The 24,211-nt window shown below is 47.9% G+C and overlaps 1 protein-coding gene across 2 annotated transcripts in view; it reads right to left on the bottom strand.

Annotated features, from left to right (window-relative positions):
* LOC138497547 (UDP-N-acetylglucosamine transporter) overlaps window positions 1–24,211 on the bottom strand; it is a 338,062-nt gene that overhangs the window by 39,410 nt on the left and 274,441 nt on the right. For both annotated transcript variants that reach the window (XM_069621088.1, XM_069621089.1), the window contains one exon: window positions 3,851–3,984. In XM_069621088.1, coding sequence (XP_069477189.1) covers window positions 3,851–3,984 — 134 coding nt within the window. Of the gene's footprint in view, window positions 1–3,850; window positions 3,985–24,211 lie in introns of those variants that run through there.

The following is a 24,211-nucleotide window of genomic DNA, read 5'->3' as shown; positions in this document are numbered from 1 at the left end:
AGCCTTCAACGCAAGTTTGATGGCTCTCAGCTCTAACAGGTTGATGTGTAGTCTGGACTCCGATGGAGACCAACGACCGCTGATGGTCAAGTCGTTGGCGTGGGCTCCCCACCCCGTGAGTGAGGCATCCGTGACTACTGTTATCTCCGGCCAGGGTTGCCAAAACTGTTCTCCTTTCAGAATGTTCTCCTGACAGGCCCACCACTGAAGGTCTCGAGCCACCCTGCCGGGAACCTGAAGAAGATCTGTCATTCTCCCTGAGAATTGTGACCACTGAGTCCTCAGTGCCCACTGGAGGGATCTCATTCTCAGGCGAGCCTCTGGCACAAGGAAAATGCAGGATGCCATGAGGCCTAGCAACCTCAAAAAGTCGAAAGCTGGGAGACGTTGGGCAAGTTGGAACTTGGTAACCATCTGTAGAATATCTTGAGCCCTCACCTCTGGTGGCGAGGCTTTTCCCAGGGAAGTATCCAGGATCGCTCCTATGAACTGGAGTCTCTGCGATGGTATCATTTGAGACTTCTTTAAATTGAGGGAGAAGCCCAGCTTGTGAAGGAAGTAGCATACGTGATTTAGCTGGATCTGAGCTTGCTCCGGAGAAACAGCCCTGATCAGCCAATCGTCCAGGTAGGGGTAGACGTGAATCCCTTCCCTCCTTAGACTTGCCGCCACTACCGACATTAACTTGGTGAAGACCCTCGGGGCGGAGGTCAGCCCAAAAGCTACTCGAAATTGATAGTGAGAGTTGCCAATTGCGAACCTCAGGTATTTCCTGTGTTTGAGATGGATAGGCACATGGAAATAAGCGTCCTGAAGGTCCAGAGATACCAACCAGTCCTGAAACTGAAGGGCCTGGAGGATCTGAGAAAGAGTGACCATCTTGAATTTGTCTTTCCTGAGGAATTTGTTCAATTCTCGCAAGTCCAAGATGGGTCTCAGTCCTCCGTCTTTCTTTGGAACGAGAAAGTAAGGGGAGTACCAGCCCTTGTTCCTCTCCGCTACAGGTACCGGTTCTATGGCACCTTTCTCTAGCAGGTCTATAATTTCCTGCAAGAGGAGCGGATCTGGAGCTTTCTGAGAGCTGATCCCCGGTGGATGACTCTGAGGTATACGTAGGAAAGGTAGGCAGTAACCTTGGGCAACTGTTTCCAATGCCCAAGCATCTGACGTGATAGCCTGCCATTCCGCCAGATGTTGAGTCAACCTGCCTCCTACAGGTGTCCTGTGAGGGAAGTCCTCAGAGTGGTTTTGGGGCGGCTGATGCAGATGCCGATGGTAAAGAGGCACCTGCTGTTGCTGCGGCTTTAGAATATCTACCCCGTCCACCTCGGGTAGTTCTTCTTTGACCCCTTTGAGCCGGTCGTCCTCTACCTCTTCCGAATGAGGAGTAGAAGCGAAAGGACTTGCCCCTCGCAGAGGTTCCTGTGGGACGAAAAGGAGTCTCACGGATTGCAGCTCCTAGGGATTTTGCTGCTGCTTTTGAAGTTTGCAGTTTCTCTAAACTGTCATCCGCCTTTTTCCCGAACAAAGAAGAGCCATCAAATGGCATGTTCAAGAGCCTGGCTTGCACATCTGGGGCAAAACCCGACTTTCTCAACCAAGCGAACCGCCTGATTGATGTACTTGCCGCCATTGCTCTGCTGATACTGTCAGCCGAATCAATGCCCGTCTGGAGGGATTCGCACATAGCGTCTTTACCGTCCTGTATAATATTCAGGAACGCATCCCTTTCTTCTCCCTCCGGGATGCAGTCAGCCGCTGTAGAAGCACACTCCCAAAGTGTATGGCTGAACCTAGCAAGGGTGCAAGTAGCATTAACAGACTTTAACGCCATGCTACATGCTGAAAAGACTTTCTTAGCCATAGCATCATATTTTTTATCGTCCCTGTCCTGTGGGACAGTAGGATAAGCCGTCTTGACGTCGGTAGAGGATGCTGCTTGTACCACCAGACTTTCTGGGGATGGATGTTTAGACAAGAACTCTGGGTCTGTGGAAGATACTCTGTACTTTGCAGACAGTTTTTTATTTACTGCTGGTATTACATCTGGGGTTTCCCAGTTTGTCATGATCTTTCTCTGAAGAGCTTTATGAAAGGGCACCACTGGATCCTCTTGTGGGCCTTTGTCAAGAATATCCGTGAGGTCATCTTGCTGGAAAGATTGTGAAGGTGTAGACCACCCCATGAACTCTAATTCTGGCCATTAAGGCTCTGTAGGGGGTTTCAGCATGCTCCCCCGGGTCTGGTTTAGCAAAATCCACCTCAGGGGAAGTGTCTAAGCCACTTGCCTCATGTAAAGAATCATGAAGATCCTTTAATCTGCGCTCTTCAGAGGAAAATTCCTCTCCAACTGGGGTTACAGGTCCCTGTAACTCATCTTGTTCTGACAGATCACCCTCTTCTAAAATTGAGGATATAGTTCTCAATTGTTCTGAATTAATAAAGGGAGTAAATCCCATTTCCAAGGCAGAGGGTGCTGAACTTGTCATTATTGGCCTCGAAAACGTCGATGTCGTCGACGCCGAAGGCTTCGAGCGTGGCGTCGAAAACAGAGGTGGAGGCCTCGAGGACCTCGACAGAATTGGAATTTTACTCGACAATATCGACACCATCGACGTCGAGGGCCTGGGAATCGTCACTGGATGTGTGGTCATCGTGACTTTTCTCGGCGTCGACGCAGGTGTCGAGGCCGGCGTTGAGTCGACAGACCTGTATGTCGAAGGTCCCTTCGACAACGTCGTCGAAGACCTCGACGTCGACGGAACCTTCGTCGACGGAACCTTCGAGGAAGGTTTGGAGGTCATGGTCCTACTCGAGGGTTCGAGACGCACTCGAGAGGTTTCTTTCGCCGGGTACTGCGACTCGCGGCGTTTTTGACCTTCGGGTCTTTCGACCAGAGCATCGCTCTCGGCAGTCTTCGAGGGGGTCGAGGCCGCTTTCTCGAAGACGCTCATCATGTTTTTTCTGAATTCCTCCCAATCAGCCCGGGAACTATGTTTCGTGGGGCAAGGGATTCTTTTTGGCGAAAGAGAGGAAGAGGAAGACGGAGAAGGGGATCTTCGACGTCTCCTCTTCGAGTGTTTCGATCTCGAGGAGTGATGAGACCCACTCCGAGACCTGGAGCGTGAGTGGTGACGAGGAGACGAATGTCTCGACTTCGTCGAAGAAGAAGAAGCTTTAAAAGTCTTACCTTTCTCCAGCTTCCCCCTACGCTCCTTCAGGGCCTTAGCTGTCATGGACATACAGTCCTCGCACTCCGAACAATGGTGTTCGGCTCCCAAGCACCACAGACAATTTCTGTGAGGATCGGTCAACGACATCTTTTTCCCACAATCTCGACATTTTTTGAAGCCGGATCGAGGGGTTGTCGGTTCCGACGAGGAAGCCATCGAGTACGATTCGAATAACTTGAAGTAAATATTACTAAGAACTGAGCAACGGTATTCCGAGGCACCGAGTAGCGCGGAAAAACGGAACTGAGCAACGGACGCTGACGTCGACGCGCAGCGCCCTCTGGAGAAAAAATTTTCCGAGGCCAGCAGAGCTGGAAGGATATATCTAAGATGAGGAATACGTCGGAGGACACAATCCCTTCGAAAGCAGATTTTGCATTTAAAGCCTGGGATTCAAGAATTCACAGAAGGCAGGGCATTGGTGTTCCGGAGGTGGTGTGGAATCGAGCAGTTGGAGAACACAAGGGTTCAAGTGTTCACAGAAGAAATGCAGGGGGCAACCAACAACCAGAAATGAAGGGGATTAAAGTACTCAAAAAGCAGTGTTTTTAGCACATAAGGAGTGGGCTTGATCGTTTATAGAAGGACAATTAGACAAAGTTATTACATTACAGTACCTGGTAGGAATAAAATCTTGTAGCCAGAAGTACGAGATCAACGTTGACAAAATTATGGACAGCGATGTTGCAAATCCCTTTAAAATGTTATCTGCATATTTGATGACTGCTGCAATCACCAGACCTCCAAGTGCCTAGAAGAAAAATTAGAGGAATACTTTTATCATCAGACCTCAATATGAATATGTTTGCAAGATACAGTGATCAAGTCATCTAGTGTTACAAAGGTAATTTATTATTTTTTATTTAATTAATATTTTATTTAATTAATGGGTACATTTGTCATGGGTGTGTCGGAGGCGGCCTCAGATTCAACGCTGTTCCTTACGCGCTGTAATCGCCGAGGTGCGGCTTGACACGCGTTGCGCATTCCTTTCCTTTCCAACATACTAAGCAAATTTCAGTGTGGGTTCCGGCAGGATTACTCTACTTCTCACATCCTCATGGTGATGCATATATTACGTACGAGAGCAATTAGTAGGGGGAAGCCTCCGCTTTATGCCCTATACAACGATTTCAAGGCTGCCTTCGACTCCATCCCAAGAGATAGATTGTGGCTAAAACTAGAAGCTATGGGTTGACCGTTGGGACTCCTGTATTATCTGAGACTCTTGCATCAGAATACCACGGTTCGACTTAGATTAAATCAAGAAGGCAAAATGACAAAAAAGGTGCTCCAAAATAGGGGGGTTAAACAGGAATGTGTCACCGTGCCCCTCATCTATAATCTGTATGTTTACGACATACCAGCAGCAATAGCAGAAGCCAAAAATTGGTGTGGCGTCTTGTGCAGTGCTAGCATATGCCGATGATTTGGTATTGTTAGACAACACCATTAGCCGATTACGATGATCCGCCACCGCTTTATGGGAATATGCTGCACTAACAGCTTGACCATCAACTTAGATAAGAGACCAAAGTGTTGAGATTCACTAGTAAAAGAGCCTCCCGAGTTAATTTGATGGTGGGTAAAATAAATATACCATATGTGCCCTCCTACCGTTACCTGGGAGCAGAGACGGAGCCCAACGGTGACTACTGTTATTGCAGACAAGTACGTAAAATCAGAGCGGCGCAAGTTACTGAACTGATTTCCACATTTTCAAGCAAGCAGGGTGGCTTTACAATTTGGGGGACACGATACCTATATATTCAAGTATTTATCCCTATGCTCACTTATGGCCTTGAGGCCCTCCTCTCTTTTGATTTAACTGTGCTCCTGGTGATGGAAGGAAAATTCTGGCGTCAGATACTGGGATTGCCCCTAGGGGTTCCGATGGCCCTTATAAGATTAGAATTGGGACTTCCATCACTAAAAGCGATAGTACTAAAAAAGAGGGCTGGGTTCTTCCTAAAGATGACTAGTTGCTGCTCTAATCCATTGTTGTCAGTGATATATCAGGAAGTGGCCAAAAAACATACTACCTCACCTCTACTTAAATTAATGATAAAATACCTAGTATATAGGTTGGACACAGAGGTGTGGCTTACTCGAAGGAAGTCCAAAATGCACTTGGGAAACATGTGGACCTATGGGACTGACTTGAGAACTTTGCCCATTCGAGTACGTTAAAGAGCTACCAGTTTATTCAATACAGGCAATATACCTTCATGAAGCCTCAAGCGTATTTGAATCTTTGTCCTGCCAAAAGACTCAGACGCTTTATCATCCTATTTAGAATGGAACAACTACCTATCAGGAGGAGTCTGGGAACTAGGGAAAAAATTCCTGTTCAAGAGCGAATTTATCAACTTTGTAATACATCTGAATCATTGGAGACAGACATAAATTTATCAACCGAATGCCAGATGTTGACTAGTACAATTATATTACATCTTAGTAAATATGTGCATAATCCAGAAACCATCAGTGAAATGTCATTCTGGTTATATTGCACGAACACCTGTAACATGCACCTGTTCATTGCTCTTTATAAAATATGGCTAAATATTGAATCAAAGTTGGGTCCTTTGATTTGAGAAATAGGAGAACTGCAACGTTAAGAAAGTTAGATTCCGCTATGGGGACAATTATTTGTATATTGCAAATCATAATTAACTCATGAATCTGATGAGTAAAGTTTTGGACTCAAGAATCTTATTATTTTAAGTGTCTAAGCTGTAATGGAGTTTGAAAGATATTATTGCATGTTTTTTAGGTTTATTTTATTATTAAATTAAATTCTCTCACTGCCAAAGAATTTATGTATAGTATTACTTTGGTATATTATTATTATTCCATTTATTTATTTTTTCCTTTTTATCTGTTCTTTTCTTTTTTAGTTTCCTTTGTTTGAAGTGTATATTAATGTGTTATGTGTAAAGTTTGAATTTCTCAAACTAAATCACATTAAAGAATAAATAAATTAAATAAATGTAATTTATTAATTTCTTAAGCCAATGACCTGCAACTAAAGAGCCGGGTATCAAATGGCCAGTTTCTGGATGTGACTAGATATATCTGTTGAAGGAGCACGACCACATTTTAAGAGTACAAATTTATTATTTACTTAATGTTAGGGAGAATTCTCACTTCTGTGCCAAATCCCTTCCTCAGAGACCTCGAGCTCTTTTGCTGGATTTAGGATTTTTTCATTTTTGCCCTGGAGTGAATGAGACTTTTTTCTCTCTCTCATTTGTTTTGATCTGATTTGGAGTATGCGTTTTCACTGTTTTTGGAGTCTGACAAACTCCATAGGCATCTACTTTTTGTATGGTGACACAGCACCTTTGGTGCAGTATTCCTGCGAAGTCCTTTGGATTTCTCTTAGGTTTAAATACCTTTTCTTGTGTGAACTACAGTTTCCAAGAATAGTAAAGTGAAATGTACTTTACTTAACTTTTCTCTTTGTAGGTCCAGCACACACCATTTTATGTGGAGTGGGTTCCATATCTGAAAATCACGGCAAAAATGGCTGTGAATACAAAATATTGTGGCAAAAATGCTGTGGTTTTGCTGCCACAATCATGTAAAAGGAGTGGGGGACACCCCCGCAATCCCTGGACCCATTATACCATTTAAGGTGAGCGGGGGACACCGCTGCAAACTCCACTCCCCTTAAATTGGTATAATGGGGTACACCTCTACCAGGTCAAACCACAGGATTTTTTTTTACCGGCAACATTGTTGCTGCAATTTTATTATCCGATACAGTGGAGTGATGGGGGGGTTACCTAGTGGTTTATTTTTTCTACCATTGGGCTTTTTTACCGCAGGCTGAGACCTCAGCTGCAGTACAGCACCCATGGTGACCATTTTGTCAAAATGCACCACCCCCCCCACCCCCTCTGTTTGTGAGGTCTTTCCGGGGTTTTACTCTGTGCGTTGAAACAGATTCGAGCCCTTTGTCTTACCTTTGACGGGCTTCAGCTCTGAAGCCCTCCCATGGCTCTAGTGTGTCTGGAAGGACAGGATGTGCGGGAGGGGCCCAAAACTCCCCTGTCCTTTGTCTCTAGGAATGCCTGAATGCAACCAGTCCTGACAGCCACCATGCTGTGTGATTGACAGCCTAGACTGTGTATGACGGTAAGAAACCTGCTTAAAAGTCAAGGGTTTTGGAACTAGAGGCACACCCGACAAAGAAACCGTGAGCAAAGCTAGCTGCATTCTCCTGGACCTTTGAATTGCCCAGTGAAGCCCTGCTGTGCTGAAACTCTTTCAATTTGACACAGAAGCTCCGTAAGGGACGACTTCTCCCCTTGGGTTAGTGGGACCAACTAACCCAGAGACGAACTCCACTGGACCATCTTCCTTGCCTAGCTGTACTTCTTCATTGCTACAGGAACCCGAGCGCCAGGGGACAAGTAACATGTAGTTGAGTGAAAAGTCTGAAATCCGGCTAGAAGCTCCAGGAGTCTAAGGACCTTCCAGAAGCAGGACGGCCACAGCTCGAGTCCCCTCACCAGAGTACAGGATCCAAGGAGTGAAGGAAGCCCAACCTGTCTCCGAGATCCACGACGGTTCTGTTTACTAAGTGCTGAAACTGCAAAGTGCAGCTGAACCGAAAAGAGCCTGTAGTTGCCGACAACCTCCCAAGTACTGCCGCATGAGCCCTCCAGACGCCATGTATCTCTTGTCCCCATGACTGAGGCTCAGGAACACAGGGTCTGCACCGCTGTAGCAAGACAGAATTCAGCTGGACCACTCTTCTTCAAACCAGAGGTACTGTTTAGACTTGAGGTACTTACCTCATTGTCTTTTAGTTGTCAGTTGGGAATTGCAGTGGCCTACTTTTAGAGTTGATTCCAACTCTGTTTCTCACAAGCTTAATAGCAGCTTGTGACCCTACAAGTGATTTTCTAAAAAAACTCTCTAACTTTGTGCAATACTTTGATTCTAAGAGGTGGCTCAGCTCCATAGACTGTTTCAAACTGACTTTGGCTGTCCTGTCTCCCTGAACACTTTTCTGGTCCATTGACTTCGATATTGTTTGTCCTTTAAAGGTGGTAACTTGTTTTAGACTGACTGCTGGGAAATGCTTGTCTAGATGTCATTGCATGATTTAGTTGTCCTGACATTTGCGGAGAAACTGTTTAACCTTTTCCTTCCTTAAACCTTTCCTTCCTGCAACCTCAGAATCTGCACAGTATAACTAACGTGATATATAAATACCATTACTGTCCTTGAATTGAAGTAATCTCAGGGTGTAGGAATTGTGCAAGATGCATATACAAAGATTATCCACTAACTTGCTCTGATTCTGAAAAGTAATTTTAACAAAATGCATTGTTACATGAATTGCCTTTTTAAAGAATGCTCATTTAAAACTTGTTTTTTTGTTCAGGACACTAATATATTTTTTGTCTTTAGTTTAGAAATGTGTTTTATATACAAGTGTATATAAGAGAACCTCATTTGTGTCTTAATACAATTAAGTATATTCACGACACAGCCCCTCTTGTGTGTTTTTCTTCCTTGACAATTTCATGGGAAATTAACTTCAGGATATATTCCATGAGTAAAAGTAAGAAGGTTCCCCAATGTAACCAAAATGTTTTGCCTCCCTTGAGGATGCAATTGGGTTGAGCCTGCTAGTAGCAGTACTAATCTTTTTGTGTTTCCCTACTTGTAGTTTGTGTCTGATGGCGCATTGTGCTTCCTGCTGTATCTTGATGAGCATTGTGTAGAGTGGGTCCTTATTCTGTTTCTCACCCTCTGGATCGGAGCCAATGGTACAGGATTTATTTATTTATTATAAATGTACCAGTGATAAATCAATGTCCACAGTGTGATAGCTATTTAAGTCACCGGAGGGTGTAGGAAGAGTCTGTGTGCCATGCCCAATGGGTATCATCTGATTTAGAGAAACTAAGAGTGTGATTTGAAGTGTATTATAAGTGTTACATGTTTGTGTCCATTCTGAAGATGGCTCATATAATTGACTGTGAAATAAATTAATAATTGTTTTATCAAGAAACCTTGAGTGTAAGAGTTGATTTGAATAACTGTACTGTGAAACTCTGTCACAACATTACTGCTCACATTGACCCCTCTTGAGATAAGACTGGCTGCTCAGCCACACTACCAACCTGTGTAGTTCAGATTTATACCATAGTTTGGGTCCCTATTGCTAGGATGTCAAGGTTATTGTAGTGCACCCAAAGGATACTGCATACAATCTTGCCTAACAACGTTCTTTTACCAAAGTCTTATCTTTTAAACAATGCCAAAGGCAGTTGCGTCGTACTAGGTGTGCCAACTATTGGTGGAACAACCACAAATTTGATAATGTCCCAAAGACGTTGGCATGGTAGCAGAAAAAGTGGCTGCCATTTGTCTCCCAAGTTTCGAGACGTTGGCTGCGTCATTCAGTGCACTGATTTTACTTCAGAGATTGCATTGTGATGGGACAGCGGCCTCTCACGTATTCTGAATACGAGACCACTATTAGTTGGCTTGGGCACACCCCACCTTAGGCCAATGCCAAACACCGAGATGAACAAGTTACTTACCTGTAACCGTTGTTCTCCAGCATGGGTCTGGCATGAATTCACATGCTCATGAAAATTCCCAGTCAGGCTGGGAATCCTCGGTAAAGAAAAGATCCGTTTCAGTTTCATTTCTGAACTGTCTTTCTCCTAACAACCAATCATTGAACTCTGGGTCATATAGCCACCAGCCAATGACTGCACTCTACCTAAGCCCCTCCTCTGGCAGCCATCTTCAGATTTGGTAGCACGTAAAGTGGCAGTAGGACCAAGAGAAGAGCCTCAGAGGGGTAGGCGGGAGGGTTCGCATGTGAATCCATGCCAGACCCATGCTGGAGAACAACATTTACAGGTAAGTAACTTGTTCCTTCTCCAGCATGAGGTCTGGCATGGATTCACATGCTCATGAATAAAGAATACATAGCAGTACCCACATGCACAACCACGGGAGGTGGCAAGGCTCACCTTAAGCATCTCTTACCTCCTCAGCAGGCTCACCTTCTAGCAAACAGGTTGCGCAGCACTGCTTGGCCGACTCTGGACTCTTCCCTGGAATCCCTATCGATGCAGTAAAATTTTGTGAAGGTGTGCGTCGACCTCCACGTAGCAGCCCTGCATATGTCTAGCAGGGGCGCCTCAGACAGGAAAGCCGTTGTAGCAGCGATCCCTCTGGTGGAATGGGCTCTCGGACGGCCAGACATCAGTCAGTTTGCCAACCAGTGACAGTGGGTGATACAGCCGGAGAGCCACTTAGAAATGGAAGCTTTGGAGAGGGCCTTCCTGTGGTTCACAGGGCCAAAGTTCACAAAAAGTTGTGATTTTCCGGAAACTGTTTTTACAGGCCACATAAAACTTCAGCGCTCTAGCCACATCCAGCAAGTGCAAAGTCCTTTTAGCCGGCGTTGGAAAAAACGGTGGTAACACCAAGGGCTTGTTTAGATGAAAGTCTGACGGCACCTTGGGCAATAAGGAGGGGTGCGTCCGCAGCACCACCCTCGTCTCATTGAAAGTCAAGTAAGGAGGTTAACAGGAGAGGGCCTGGATCTCTCCCACTCATGCGGAGGTGATGGCCACGAGAAAAGCAGTTTTCCACGACAAAAACTTGAGTGGTGAGGAATGCATAGGCTCGAACAGTGGTCCCATGAGCCTAGTAAGCACCACATTGAGCTCTCACGCCGGGGCCGTAGCCTTCACCGGCAGGAACGAGCGGAATAGTCCCTTGACGAAATCCTTAACCAAACGGTGCAACCACAAGGATGGTCATCCTGGGGATCTGGTGTAGCAGGAGATAGTTGCCAGCTGAACCTTGATGGAAGCGTGGGCCAGCCCCGACTTGGCCAACGACAACAAATATGGAAGCACCTGATGAGCCTTGATTCCAAGCGGGTCGATCTTCTGGGAACACCACCAAACAGTAAATCTCTTCCAATTAAGTCTGTAATATTTCAAAGTAGATGATACTCTAGTCTTGGCGAGAACTTCCTTGCAGTCCGCCGGGAGATTGCAGCCAACAAATTCTAACACTGCAGGAGCCAGGCCTTCAAGGTTCAGAGACCCCAGATCATGGTGAAGAATGGTGCCTCCTTCCCTGGCGAGAAGATCCGCGACCACTGGCAGCTTGACTGCTGCAGACGCTGACATGCTGAGAAGGTCCGGATACCAGATCTGCCTCGGCAACGCCGGTGCAACGAGGATCATCCGGCAACGGCACTGTTTGAGTAGAGTGATGAATCGCAGTAACAATGGCAACGGAGGGAACGCATACAGAAAAAGGCCTTAGCACGGGAATGAAAAGGTGTCCCCCATGCTCGCCTGCTGGCAAACCGCCGGCACTTGGTGTTCATCGCCGTCGCAAACAAGTCGATCTGGGGATTGCCCCACCTGAGGAACAGGTTCTCCACTGGGTCCTGTCGAAGTTCCCATTCGTGGCAAGAGCGAAGTTCCCTGCTCAGGGAGTCGGCGACCACGTTCTTTACTCCTGCCAGATAATGCCATAAGTCCTGAGCCTCTTTGGAGAGCGCTGGGGATCTGGTGCCCCCTTGTTTCCTGATGTAAAACATTGCGGTGGTATTGTCCGTGAAGACCCGCACCACCTTGTCCTTGAGGGACGGCAGGAACGATTTGAGGGCCCAAAACACTGCCCGTAGCTCCAGAACATTGAAGTGAACATCATCTCCTCCAGCAGCCACAGGCCTCTGGCGCAAAGACTTCCGGTGTGGGCTCCCCATCCCTCCAGGGGAAGCGGCTGGTGTTACTGTGTTCTGATGTGGTGGGGCCTGAAAATCGGCACCTCCGGTCAGATGAGAGCGCACGCCCCACCATCTTATCGCCCGACAGAACCCCTCGTCGAGAGCAAGCTTGTCCTAAGAGCTTCCGGACACTTGAATCCAACGGGCGTCGAGGAACTCCTGCACTGGCTGCATATGTAGCCTGCAGAGTCGGATGAGATAAATGCATGACAACATTATGCCGAGCAGAGACTTGATAGTCCTCACCATGGCGATCTTCACAGCGAGCAGCCGTTGCACCTTGCCCAGGAAGGCCGCCACACTCTCCGCCAACGCCAGGCATGACACCGTGTTGAGCCTGGATCCCAGAAACAGCGTGTCCTGCGATGGAGTCAAGCAGGACTTCGCATAGTTCACCGAGAACCCGAGATCCATCAGCAGGTGGACGGTCATCGCTGTGTGGTCTTCAGCGATGTCCTTTGAGCTGGCCCGGATGGCCAGTCATCCAAGAAAGGGTACCCGCAGATGCACCGGCGCCAGGCACTTGGTGAAAACCCTTTGCGCCAATTTCAATCCAAAGGGAAGGGCCTTGAATTGGTAATGCTGCCCCTGGATGACGAAGTGCAGAAACCTGCAGTGTCCCTTGTGAATTAGGATTTGGAAGTACGCATGCTCCAAGTCCAGCGACATCAGGAAGTCTTCCTCTTCGAGCTGTCCGAGCACATGCTGAAGGGTGACCATCCAGAACTTTTGGGACTTGAAGTATTTGTTTAGTCGTCGGAGGTCGAGGATGGGCCTCCAGCCCCCGGTCGTCTTTTTCACGAGGAAGTACCTTGAGTGCACTCCAGAGCCGCAGAGCAGCTTTGGGACGAGCTCTATCGCTCCTTTCATTAGCATGGCCCGCAGGTCCAGCAACAGCTGAGGGATGAGGCATTCCTGCCGGGCCACCAGTGGTATCCGTGGACACTTCCGTTGAAATTCCAGGGTGTGTCCGTGTGCGAGAGAGCGTCCAGCACCCAACGGTCGGAGGAGATGGTCTTCCACACGCTGACTAAGTTCGCCAGCCAGCCTGCCACCATGGTGCACGGGCGGGGGCTCGACGTCACGGCCAGTTCAATCCTACTTGGACGTCGAAGGGCCGCCTTGGGGTCCCTTGCGACTACAACGTTCTCCTCCGAAAGCCTTGGAACGGCCCCTGTTTGTTTCCTGGGCTGAGGAGCGGGAGGGCTGGCGCTAAGAAGAGGAGCTGCTGCCGAAACCTTTGGAAGATCGTTGGGACTTGCCTCCCGAGGGCCAAAAAGACGGCCGTTGCTGTTGAAAAGTGCCCAAGGCACTTGCCATCTCTGTCTTGATGGCGTGTAGAGACTCATCTACAGCCTTCCCGAAGAGATGGTTTCCGTCAAAGGGCATGTCCAACACCCTCGTCTGAACATCTTGATGAAAGTTGGTGGCCTTGAGCCAGCCACGACAATGAAGGCAAATGCTGTTGCCCATCTGGCGGAACTCCCGCGTCGGCAATGTCCACGGCCACCGTGATGGCGTGGTCCGATGCCACCGCGCCTTCATGCAGAATTTCCAATGCCTCTGACCTCTTGTCGTCAGGGATGAAGTCCAGGATGGGAGCGATCTTGAACCACAGCTCTCCGTCGTAGTGCGCTATGATGGCATTGGCGGCCTTGATGGTAGTGGCCGTAGAGTAGATAATCTGTCGTCCCATGGCATCTAATTTCTTCTCCTCGCGGTCCGGAGGGGTGGACGCTGCAGAGGAAGAAGCGCCAGACGACTTCTTCTTGGCTGCTGCCGACACCATAGAGTCTGGCAACAATTTGGCCTGCAAGCACTTTGGCGCAGAGTCCGGCACCCTGTACTTCTTCTCAAGGCAATCCCTCTTCGCCGGGGCCATAGAATGGTTCTTCATGAGAGACAAACCTATGTCCCAAATGTCATCCAGGGAAGGGGCGAGAGGATGGTCTTTCTCTTCACCTCTCGGAGTGGGTATAAGAATCCCTCCTTCTGCTCTGAAGTGAGCTGGAAGAGTTCCGAAGCTCTGGAGATCATCGAGTGAAACAAGCCTATCTCGTCCAGCAGAGAGGATCTGGGAGGAGGCGGTGGGAGGTCTCCCATACCACCGTCGTTGTCCGTGCCCATCATCGTCGCCAGTGTGTCGTGTTCTGTCTCATCCCTCAAGTGGTCCGGGGGGGAGAAGCAGGCAAGGGGTGGCAAGGAGGCAGAGGGTGAATCTTCCTCTCTTGGCCGGTGACTCCTCCGTTACCAGAGGGTCAGCCGCCGCCAGCATCGCAGGAGGGACCGCCGGTGCAATAGGCATCCTTGTCTGTATCCCAAATTATGCAGTGCAGAGTGAATGTCCACCGAGAGGTCTCTAGACGGCAGCTGAGGCAGAGGTGGCAGCTGCAGCAGAGGCAGAATGGTAAGCTGGGGTGCAGGCTGGGCACCTAAGCCCATGTCGCCTTGCGGCTCTTAGTCACATTCCTCAATGGTATCCTCACCGTCGTCTGAGCCCTCGTCGTACGGCCTGGTCCTGACGATCCCCTCCTCCTGGATGGTTTGAAGGTAGATGAGCTCCTCCTCTGAGGAGATACCCGTGCCCTGGAGAACCTCCGCGCCACACCCCCCTCTTCGTGTCCAGAGGTGACGACTCGGGGAGATGACCGTCATCTTCTTCCCCAGGGTCTTCTCTATTGGCCGGAACATAGCCTCCCTCCTGTGAGGAAGTGCGAGGAAGTGACACTTGTTCCTTCGGGATTGCGCCCTGCGGATCCGCCTCGACAGCCTTCACGAGAGACGCCACTACCCCCTCGATGGAAGGTTGGGCTTTTGCCGGGTGTACCTGGGCCTTTACGGTCAGTACCGGTCCCTTGTCCTGCTTGGCCTTCTCCCGAGGGGGAGGGTCAGCGCCCCAATCCCCCTTGGCCTTCTCCAGCAGGTCAGTCTCGGGCTTCTCCTTGAGTTTGCTCGGATGGTCCGATTTCCTCTTGGAAGACTATCCAGAGCACTGACTGAAGTCGTTGGAGATGTTAAATGCGCCCTGGCCGCTGGGGAGCCCGCTGCAGCGGCGCCACCGGGGGTTGTGGACTCTCAGTGCTTAGCCTGCGGGTCCCCCGCAGGAGGGGCACCCTCAAAAGGTCTAAGAAGCTCGCTCAGCCTTCTTGGAACCGGGAGAGGCATGCTCCTGGCACCCAACCAGCCACTCTTTCAGCCGCCTATGCCGATCCCTCAGCGTGCGAGTCGTCATCTCCTGGCAAAATGCACAATCTTCCTCCTTGTGCGTCGGGAACAGGCAGTAAAAGCACTGGGAATGTGTGTCATCCGAGAAGACATTCCGTAAGCCACAGTCGGCGCAAAGCTTGAAAAGGGGGGTTGAATCCTTCTCCGACATTGTTAGGCAGAAACCTGTGCAGTTCCCTTAGGGACCACTGCAAAAGATTTAAGACTACAGGTGTTAGCAGTAAACCCACTTGGTAGCAGTCTGTACCACCCAGATTTGCCTGGTAGCTGTGGCTGAGCAGTCAGACTTCCCTCAAGAAGAGTCAGGCAGTATGCAAAGTATACTCAATAGGCACTTAGATACAATAATATAAGCAAACACTGACCAGAGCTTTGGTATCAAAGTATATCATTATTTATTTATAAACACACAGTGAAACACTCCAGCACTCTTATTGTAAAATATTCTAAACAGTTACTATTATGATATATACACCCCTTTTCCCCTTATTAGAAAATCACAGTAAGGCACCACTTATTTTCATACAGAGGTGAGCGCTTAACTAGATTGCACTCTACTAAGGTTGTGAAAAGGGGAGGGGAAAAAGACAGAATATGCAGGGTTACACCACTCTACGTTTCAGGAACACTATTAGCAAGGCAGAGAGCAAAAAGTCACTGGTGAGCCAAAGTCCAAAGGCTGGGCCCACTCTTAGAGAGAGCAGAGCACAAATGCGCCCAAGATCACACAGTTACACTAGGCTTAGAAAGTCTTTCAGAGGGTTCAGAAAAGAGTTTAGGGAGGCTCTAGAAAAGTTTAGCCAGGGTGTCCCAGGCTAACCCAGGTTCGAAAGCCGGGGGCTAAATCTACCCCGTACAGTCGGTTGCAAGGGAAGCCAGGCGGGACACGGTACCTTAAGTGGGAAGGATCCTCCAGCGGTGGCAGTTGTTCCTGGTAGTGGTTGCAAGTTGCGGCGTCGTCCAGGGGAGGAGAAGATCTCGACGTGGAGGAAAGATGCAGGTCGTTGCACTACCGGACAGAAACCAGCCGCGGAGTTTTACGGTAAAAGGGTACCTTTATCTCACGGTCGTGGTAAAACGTGGTATCCCGGTTGCCGGGGTGCTTAGCACGGGCAAGGCGGCCACGAGATACGTCAGGAAAGCAAAAAGACTGTGAAACTGGTTATCCCCACCAGTTAAAGGAAGAAGGTCCAGCAGGGCTCCACCGGTCGTGGTGTCGTGGCAGGTCGGCTCAGCTTCTCCCTCGTCGGATTCTTAGGTCCTGTGGCGACTTCTGAAGTTCCAGTCCCCAAAGCCCTGCTTTTATGCAGCAAACCCCCATTCACTCAGCCTAGCTGTCACTCAACCATGCTAAGTGGTGAGCCGGCCGGCTCACCACTTGGGCCAATCAGGACGGAGTGCGACTTGAGTTGCCTCGGCAACTCAGTCCAGGGTGCCTAAATTCCCCTCCACCCCGCCTAAGTACCCCAGACATAGTGGCACCACTTTGGAGGGCTTCTGTGGAGAAGCCCGCCAAAAAGTGGAACAAAGGGCTCGACTTGGGTTGGAGTCACAGAAGAGAACACAAAAGCCATTTTAGAATCAAGTTTTGGCAAAAAATACCAACCGGAGAATTAATATTAATTAAATAAACCGGCGGTATGTTTGAGGCTACCTTAAATAATTAAATAAAGATAGTAGCCTAAAACAATGGGAAATCCCATAGGAAAATATTTGCGGTTGAATATAAAAAGTAGTATCCACTGCCACCAGCCAAAACTCGATCAGGGGGGACGGAGACGTGCCCCCTCGACTAACAGACCCTGGGGCAATCGAATTTCCCCAGCCAGTACGTCCACGATATGATGGTTTGTACTGGTTCTGTTCAGAATTTAAGACTAGTAAAGTCAATGGTGACTTTACATGCCCTGGGAGACAGTAGTCAGCCCCAGGGTATGGAGTCTATACTGGGGGGTCACTATGACACCCCTGTGTTACTGCACGGATGGTGCTGGGTAACACACATCACAAAAACACATGAAACCCTATGGAGTAAAAGACCCCATAGCCCATTAGACACATCTAGATTCAAAGAAACACACTCAAATCATGTCCAAGAGTGAGGGTAAAAGAGTCTCACTCTTGGCAGGAGAAAAAAAATAACCCCCAAAAAATCCAGCAAAGCTGCTGGGGGACTCACTAGGTTAGGAAATTCAGCCTAAACAGAGAATTCTCCCTAACAGACATGGTCCATGCGGCGCAGGCCTGAAGAATCTTCTGGAAGTTCCACGAAAAAAATGGACCACAATTCGCCCTTGAGGGGCGCTGAAGAATCCCTGTTAATATGAAGGTTGATCGTTGGAGCGCAAGGCCCAATTGACCGAAAAATAGAGCAAAACTCTTCCAAAAAGCGAAAAAGGCAGTAAAAGTTTGAGAGCTAAACACGAGGACTCTCAACACTTGACTGTGCAGTAAAAATCTACCAGAGGAGGGGCTTAGGTAGAGGGCAGTCATTAGCTGGGGGCAGTAAGACCCAGAGTTCAGCGATTGGTTGTTAGAAGAAAGACAGTTGAGAAATTAAACAGATTTTTTCTTTACCGAGGATTCCCAGCCTGATGACGGGGAATATTCATGAGCATGTGAATCCATGCCAGATCCCATGCTGGAGAAGTTTAGTTGCCAAATACCTCAATTGTTATTAGTAGTCTGTACAGGCAATTAATACTCGTAGGCAGTGAACCTCCACGTACCTTAAAATACGGCCCACCGCACAGCCCACAATGTCCTCCATGCCTGCCTGCTTGGGATTGCCCTCAGTTGGGCTGCATTTTGGACAGGATGCCCCTCATCCCCCCTGCTCTATCTACACTTTATTTATTGAACCTCCAGCATTTGAGACTAGGATGAATACTCAGATTTCAGGAATATGAATTGGCAGAAAAGCACACAGGATTTCGCTTTACGTGCATGGATGTTTCCATGGTCTCCCTGACGCTGGCCACATCACTTACTTTATGGACCCTGTGAAAAACCCAAAGGTGTTTCACGCCCTAGTCCCCGGGGATCGTTTATTCAGATGGCCAGGGGAGGGCCATCGTTTTGGATCCCGACCCTGGCGGTCGACAAACGAGGGAGGATCACCTGAATAGGAGGTCCTCAGGGAGTGGGGACGCAACACCCAAGGGAGATACATGGTATCCCCCTGTCCCGGGACAGCTATGACAGCTACATACCACATTATTTCCTCTACCTTCGTGGGATACCTTCGTGGGATACCACAAATCCCATAACTCTTCCCATAACTCTTCCCCCACTCTCCTTTTTGTGCAAGCCCAACTACTGAGATGAGGAAGAGGAAGGTTGAGACTCTGAAGATTACCACCAGTGCTAGGCTAGTCAATGGTCCTGTCCCATTAATGGGGTCAGTCAATCAGGCACTCAGTCCCAAGTGTTTTGATGGCTATTCTGATTATAAAAGCTGGAGCACAAAAAGTGTGTGCAGGCAAGGCTGGAGAAAGCAAGCTGAATGGCAGAGCAGAGGAGCCACGGGGCAGAAGCGGACAACCAGGCTATGGAGAATGGGACACTGAGGCACTCGCAGGCTGCAAGATAAGGGAGCAAGGTGCGCGGCAAGGGATCTGCCTCTCCAAGGATCCAAAGAGTTGGACAGAAGTGTGCCGAGCGGTGTGCTCGACCCTTCGCTCCGATCGTTGCAACAGAGGCTGCAAGATTGACTGGGAGTGTGAGGGTCAGGTGGGAAAGACCCTGACCTCGGCGGTGTGAGATAATGAAGAGCACGCCAGAGTATTCACTGCCAGTGAGTTTCAAAGAGAGAAGCGCCCAGTATGGAATACGCACGATTGAAAGACGGTACAGTAGTGCACGCAAAGCTATGCGTGAAGAGGAAAAGTGTTTGAACTGAAAGACTGATTGTGATGAGTGGCAAGAAGCCGACAGGGAAACAAAGTAATGGAACAGTGCTGCAAGAAAAGGCACATTGTCAAACGCTTCTGTAAAATAGGTTACAAACTGAAGAAAGACATGCTGGAATCCTGAAGGCTACATTTAACCAGCGAAAGGTGTTTGCTGTTTTCGATGGAGGGGCCAGGGGCCCGTCTGAGTAAAATATAAAATGAACATTATGTAGAAACCTCTTTGTCCGAGTGGTCACACACAGGGGTGATACAGTGTGGTTGTGAAAGTCTTGGACAAGGTGATGCGTTTTGAACATTTAAAGAATCTTACTGTTGGAGTGGTCACGTATGAGGTGAAAGTACCATGCGGTTGCGAAGGTCTCTAACAGGCGATCAGTGAACTAGCGCAAAGGTCGGGGAAGGGAGATTTCCCCAAGCTCTATGAGGTGGAGCAGTGTGAAGAAGCATTATGAAGTACAGAGGAACTGTGTTTTGGAAACATTGTTAAGCAGAGTCAGGCCAGGGGAACCTGAGCGAGCATTGGAAAAGGAACGTGTTATGAACTTCGAGTTTGAGAAATACAACATTGGGCAAGGAAAGCCCGGAGGGAGTCAACTCAGACTAGCAGTGCAAAGTATTGAACTGCTAGACAACATAGGCAGAGAAGTCCTATAGGACTTTTAAGAACCCTGTGAATTGTGTATACTACACACCTTGAAAAACTCTACAAATAGGGTATTGGGGAGAGTATGGTCTCACAAGCTTCAACATTGCTTTGGTCCTGACCCATATCCTGCCCAACTGCAGCAGAACTGAATGATCCCCAATCCTGCCCTTCAACCACAGCACCTCTTTCAGAAGGTACAGAGCTATTCCGGGACTCAGCAGAGTGTGTTCTACTGTTTCAAAACCCGCGAGCCTCCCTGCTATATGCTGTAGCTGCCTTGCCAGGTAATAAAGCTCAAAATGTGGGTGTGGCATGCCACCCTCTGCATATTCCCTATACAAGATATCTAGGGCTACCTTTCGCCTACCCATTTCCCCATATGAAACTTCCTATTAATGACGTCAGCCCTCTGAAGAAGGACTTTGGCATAAGATATGGGATATTCACAAAATGGTATAAGAGCCGGGGGAGGGCGACCATCTTCAGCAGCGCTATCCTGCCCATTACCGATAGGGACAGTTCACCCCCAGAGATTGATTGAGGCTTCCAAACTAGATTTTGCTCTCAGTGTATTGTGCAGATGTGTGTGTCTCATGTCATGATAGGCATCTACACCCAGATATCTTAAACTGTCGACTTTCCACTATAGACACAAGGACAGGTGTCGAGTCTCCTCCACTCCGGCCCACCTGCCAGTGGAAATATGCGGACTACGTCTTGCTAACCGATATCCCCAATAACTCAGCTAAATTTGCCAACACCTCTAGGTAGGACTCCAAATTCTCCTCTGGGTGTCGCACGTATAGCAGCATGTCACATGCATATAGAGATATTATGTGGTTCACAGCATCCATACAGCGCCCCGTATCTTTGTGTTCCTTCCTTAGAAATATTGCTAGTGGTTCCAGGGCTAGAATATACAGCATGGGGGTTTGGGAGCATGTCTGCTTCGTATCCCAATGTATCGGCAACTGTTCTTACAGATATTTGCCAGTTTGTACTCTTGCAACCGGGCTGGAGTAGGGCATCTGAACCCACCGCATGCAGCCCTCGCCTATCCCATATTCTCTGAAGGAGGCAAACAACCATCCCTACTTGACGGAGTCAAAGGCTTTGATGGCATTGAGCACCACCACTGCACATCCCTCTAACCAATCATGTGTCTTGTCGATTATTGCATGTAACCTTTCTAAATTTTCTGTTGTCGCCCTTCCCAGGACATAACCGGTCTGGTCCCGGAGTATTAATGTTCCTATTACCTGTTTTAGTCTCTCTGCTAAAACCACCCTGGGGATTTTGGTGTCCTGATTAATGATATCGGGCGGTATGACTCACAGAGCTTCCCTTCTTTCCTGTGTTTTAAGATTGGAATCACTATAGATTCCTCCATGCTTTGGGGTAGTTTTCCCACCTCATATGCTTCTTCTTGAGTCTGAAGCAGCCTAGGGGCCACCTCCTCTATAAACTCTCCATCAAACTCTGCAGCCAGGCCATCCCCCCCAGGAGCTTATCCAGTGGGTAGCTGGGCTATTACTCCTTGCATTTCTTCCATCATGAGTGGTGCCTCTAGCATCACCCTCTGCTCCATACTGACGGTAGGCAGTCCAATCTCCTCCAGGGTCGCTTTCATTTCCTGCTCTTTAATCTCACCCTGGTCCTCGTAGAGGCTCTGGTAGAAGGTCCAAAAAGTCTAGTTGATTTTTTTTGGAACTTCCACGTTTCCCCACATTTGCCCACTATTTCAACTATCCCCTCACGGGAATCCTTGCCTCTTGTCAGGTGAAGCTTTTCTGTGTATTTTGTGAAGCCATACCTTCCGAATCTCTCCCAGTGTTCTAAGCATTTCTGTCCGAGCTTGATAACTTTCCCTTCTGCCTCTTTTTTTTTTAGGGAGAATTGTAATTACTGTGCTAATTCCCCTTCTACCTTAGAGACCCCCAGCTCTTTTGCTGGACTATAGGGCTTTTAATATTTACCCTGGAGTGAGCAAGACCTTTTTCTCACTCTCGTGTATTTCTGATCAGATTTGGACTGTGTTTCTTTTGGTTTTGTAGTCTGACAAACTCCATAGGCATCACCTTTTGTATTGTGACACACAGCACCTTCAGTGCAGTGTCAAAGAGAAGATCTTTTGATTTCTCTTAAGGATTAAATGACTTATCTTGGGTAAACTACTGTTCCCAAGAGTAGTAAAGTGAAATTGACTTTACTTACCAGTTTTTCCTATGTAGGTCCAGTACAGCTCATCTTATGTGTTTGTATCACAGGCTGAATCCTCAGCTGCAGTATTGCACCCATGGGTGCCCATTTTGTCAAAATGGCCCAGTCTTTTTTTGCCATTTCTTGCTTGTGAGGTCTTTCTTGGGTTTTACTCTGCACACCAAACCAGGTTTAAACACTTTTGTTCGTTTTGTCTTTGGGGGGCTTCAATCCTGCCTCTGGCTCCAGTATGTCTGGCAGGGCAGGAAGCAAAGGAGGTGCCCAAAACTCCCTGTCGTTGGTAACCTGAATGCACCCAAAGGTGATTGGCTGGCTGGCTGGACAGCCACCCTGCTGTGTGAATGACAGCTTGGCTGTGCCTGAATGGGAGAAACCTGCATGCTTAACTTAAATCTGAGGAAGTGTTTTTGAAGTGTTTTTTTATTATCTATTGCCCTTTCTAAAGAATGCTTATTTAAAACTGACTGTTAAATACAAAAATAATTATTTTACTAGAAAATCTTTAGTGCAAGTGTTATTTGAATACATGTATTTGTGAATCCCTATGTTACATCTCAAATCTACCCCTCTTGCGATAAGTCTGACTGCTCAGTCACACTATCAACTTGTGTAGTACAGGCCTATACCAATAGTTGGGTTATCTATTACCGCGAGGGCAAGGCTCGTGTAGTCCCCCACAGGGTTACTACAGGCAATCTAGCCTAACACTTTTCCCTTGGGTTCTAGCCCTCTATTTGCTTAATTTTAGCCTCAGAGCTGGCTAATTTCTGCTCCTTCCACATCCCACCTACTTTGGCTATGGCTGCCCTCCCTTATCACTAGTTTAAAGGCATACCACACTATCCTCTTCTCCTGAAAACTACCCTCATTTAGATTGAGTTAGTCCTCTGTTCCATTTCCTCCCTGAACGGCCCGTCCTGTAGTATCTCCAGCTGCAATATCCAGGTAGGTATCGGGGCTGGTTGATTGAGTACACACATAACCACCAAGGGCGAGTGATCTGAGAGGGTTCACCCTTCATATGAAGCCCCTACAAATTCCCCCAGGTAATCTATTCCCGTGAGGAAGTAGGCTATACGTGTATATATCTTATGCATACCCAAATAGAATGAGAATTCTTTCTTGGGTCCCTTTAGCCACCTCCAAATCAACTGCAATTCCAAATCCTTCATCAGTGTCCACAAGACTCTGGTCGGGCAGGGGGGGGGGGAACCGCGCACATGTACCTACTGTCCGACCTATCCAACTTAGAGTCTAGTGTGCAATTTAAGTCCCCACCCCAAATTCAGAAAGAGGTCAGTATTATATACAGGGAGAGAGATAAAGGTGGCCACGAAGTGATTAGGGGCATAGGTATTAATCAGGCAAACCTCCTTCCCATCTAGAAACCCACGCACCAGCACTATTCTTCCTTCTGCATCTGCATGAACACCTACTGTTTGGAAAGTAAACATAGGGGCTATACAAACAAGGACCCCCTGCCCCTCACATAATTAAAATAAGCAGACCCAAATCCTTTTCCTCCCCACTTTTGCAACATCCGAGCATGTTTCACGGCTGTGAAGTGCATATCCTGCAGTAAAGCTATCTGGATTCCCTTGCAGTGCAAGTATGTTGCTACTCTCAATCTTTCAACATGACTATTTAATCCTCTAACATTCCAAGAGGAGATTCTTAACTGCTCAGTCATTAGGTCAATCTCCCTTTTCCCTCAGTCCTAGTGACATCCTGCCAACCCACTTGTTCCCTGTGTGCCTTCGTAAGATATTGTGGTAATGGAACATGGGTTACAACAGAGCAACATGCTGCTCTAGCAAAAAGGGGTAGTGCTCAGTGATTGGCTCTCATACAGCAGAGATAATACCACCTCTAAATAACCTATTGGTCCAGTGTTTAAAGAGCCTGTAATACACCCAGATCAACCCATGAAATGCTACGTAAGGTAATAAGCAATTGTACAGTGCCTAGTATTGTAGTGGTACACATATAACCTGCATTTACTGTAGTAGTAAACCTTTTAGTGGTTAGCATATCATGCCAATGACACAAGGACTGACGGCAGAAATGTAACATGAAGGATGCCGGACGAGCAGAGGATTTCCTGACGGGATCATCATAAGGGTAGACCAACCACAAATAGTATTATTTTTCTCCTCTTACCATAATGCCTTTTGTGAAC

Source organism: Ambystoma mexicanum, chromosome 5q (assembly GCF_040938575.1).
Source record: "Ambystoma mexicanum isolate Mex_15411 chromosome 5q, UKY_AmexF1_1, whole genome shotgun sequence".
NCBI classification, from domain to species: Eukaryota; Metazoa; Chordata; class Amphibia; order Caudata; family Ambystomatidae; genus Ambystoma; species Ambystoma mexicanum.
This window is presented reverse-complemented; position numbering and strand designations above follow the sequence as displayed.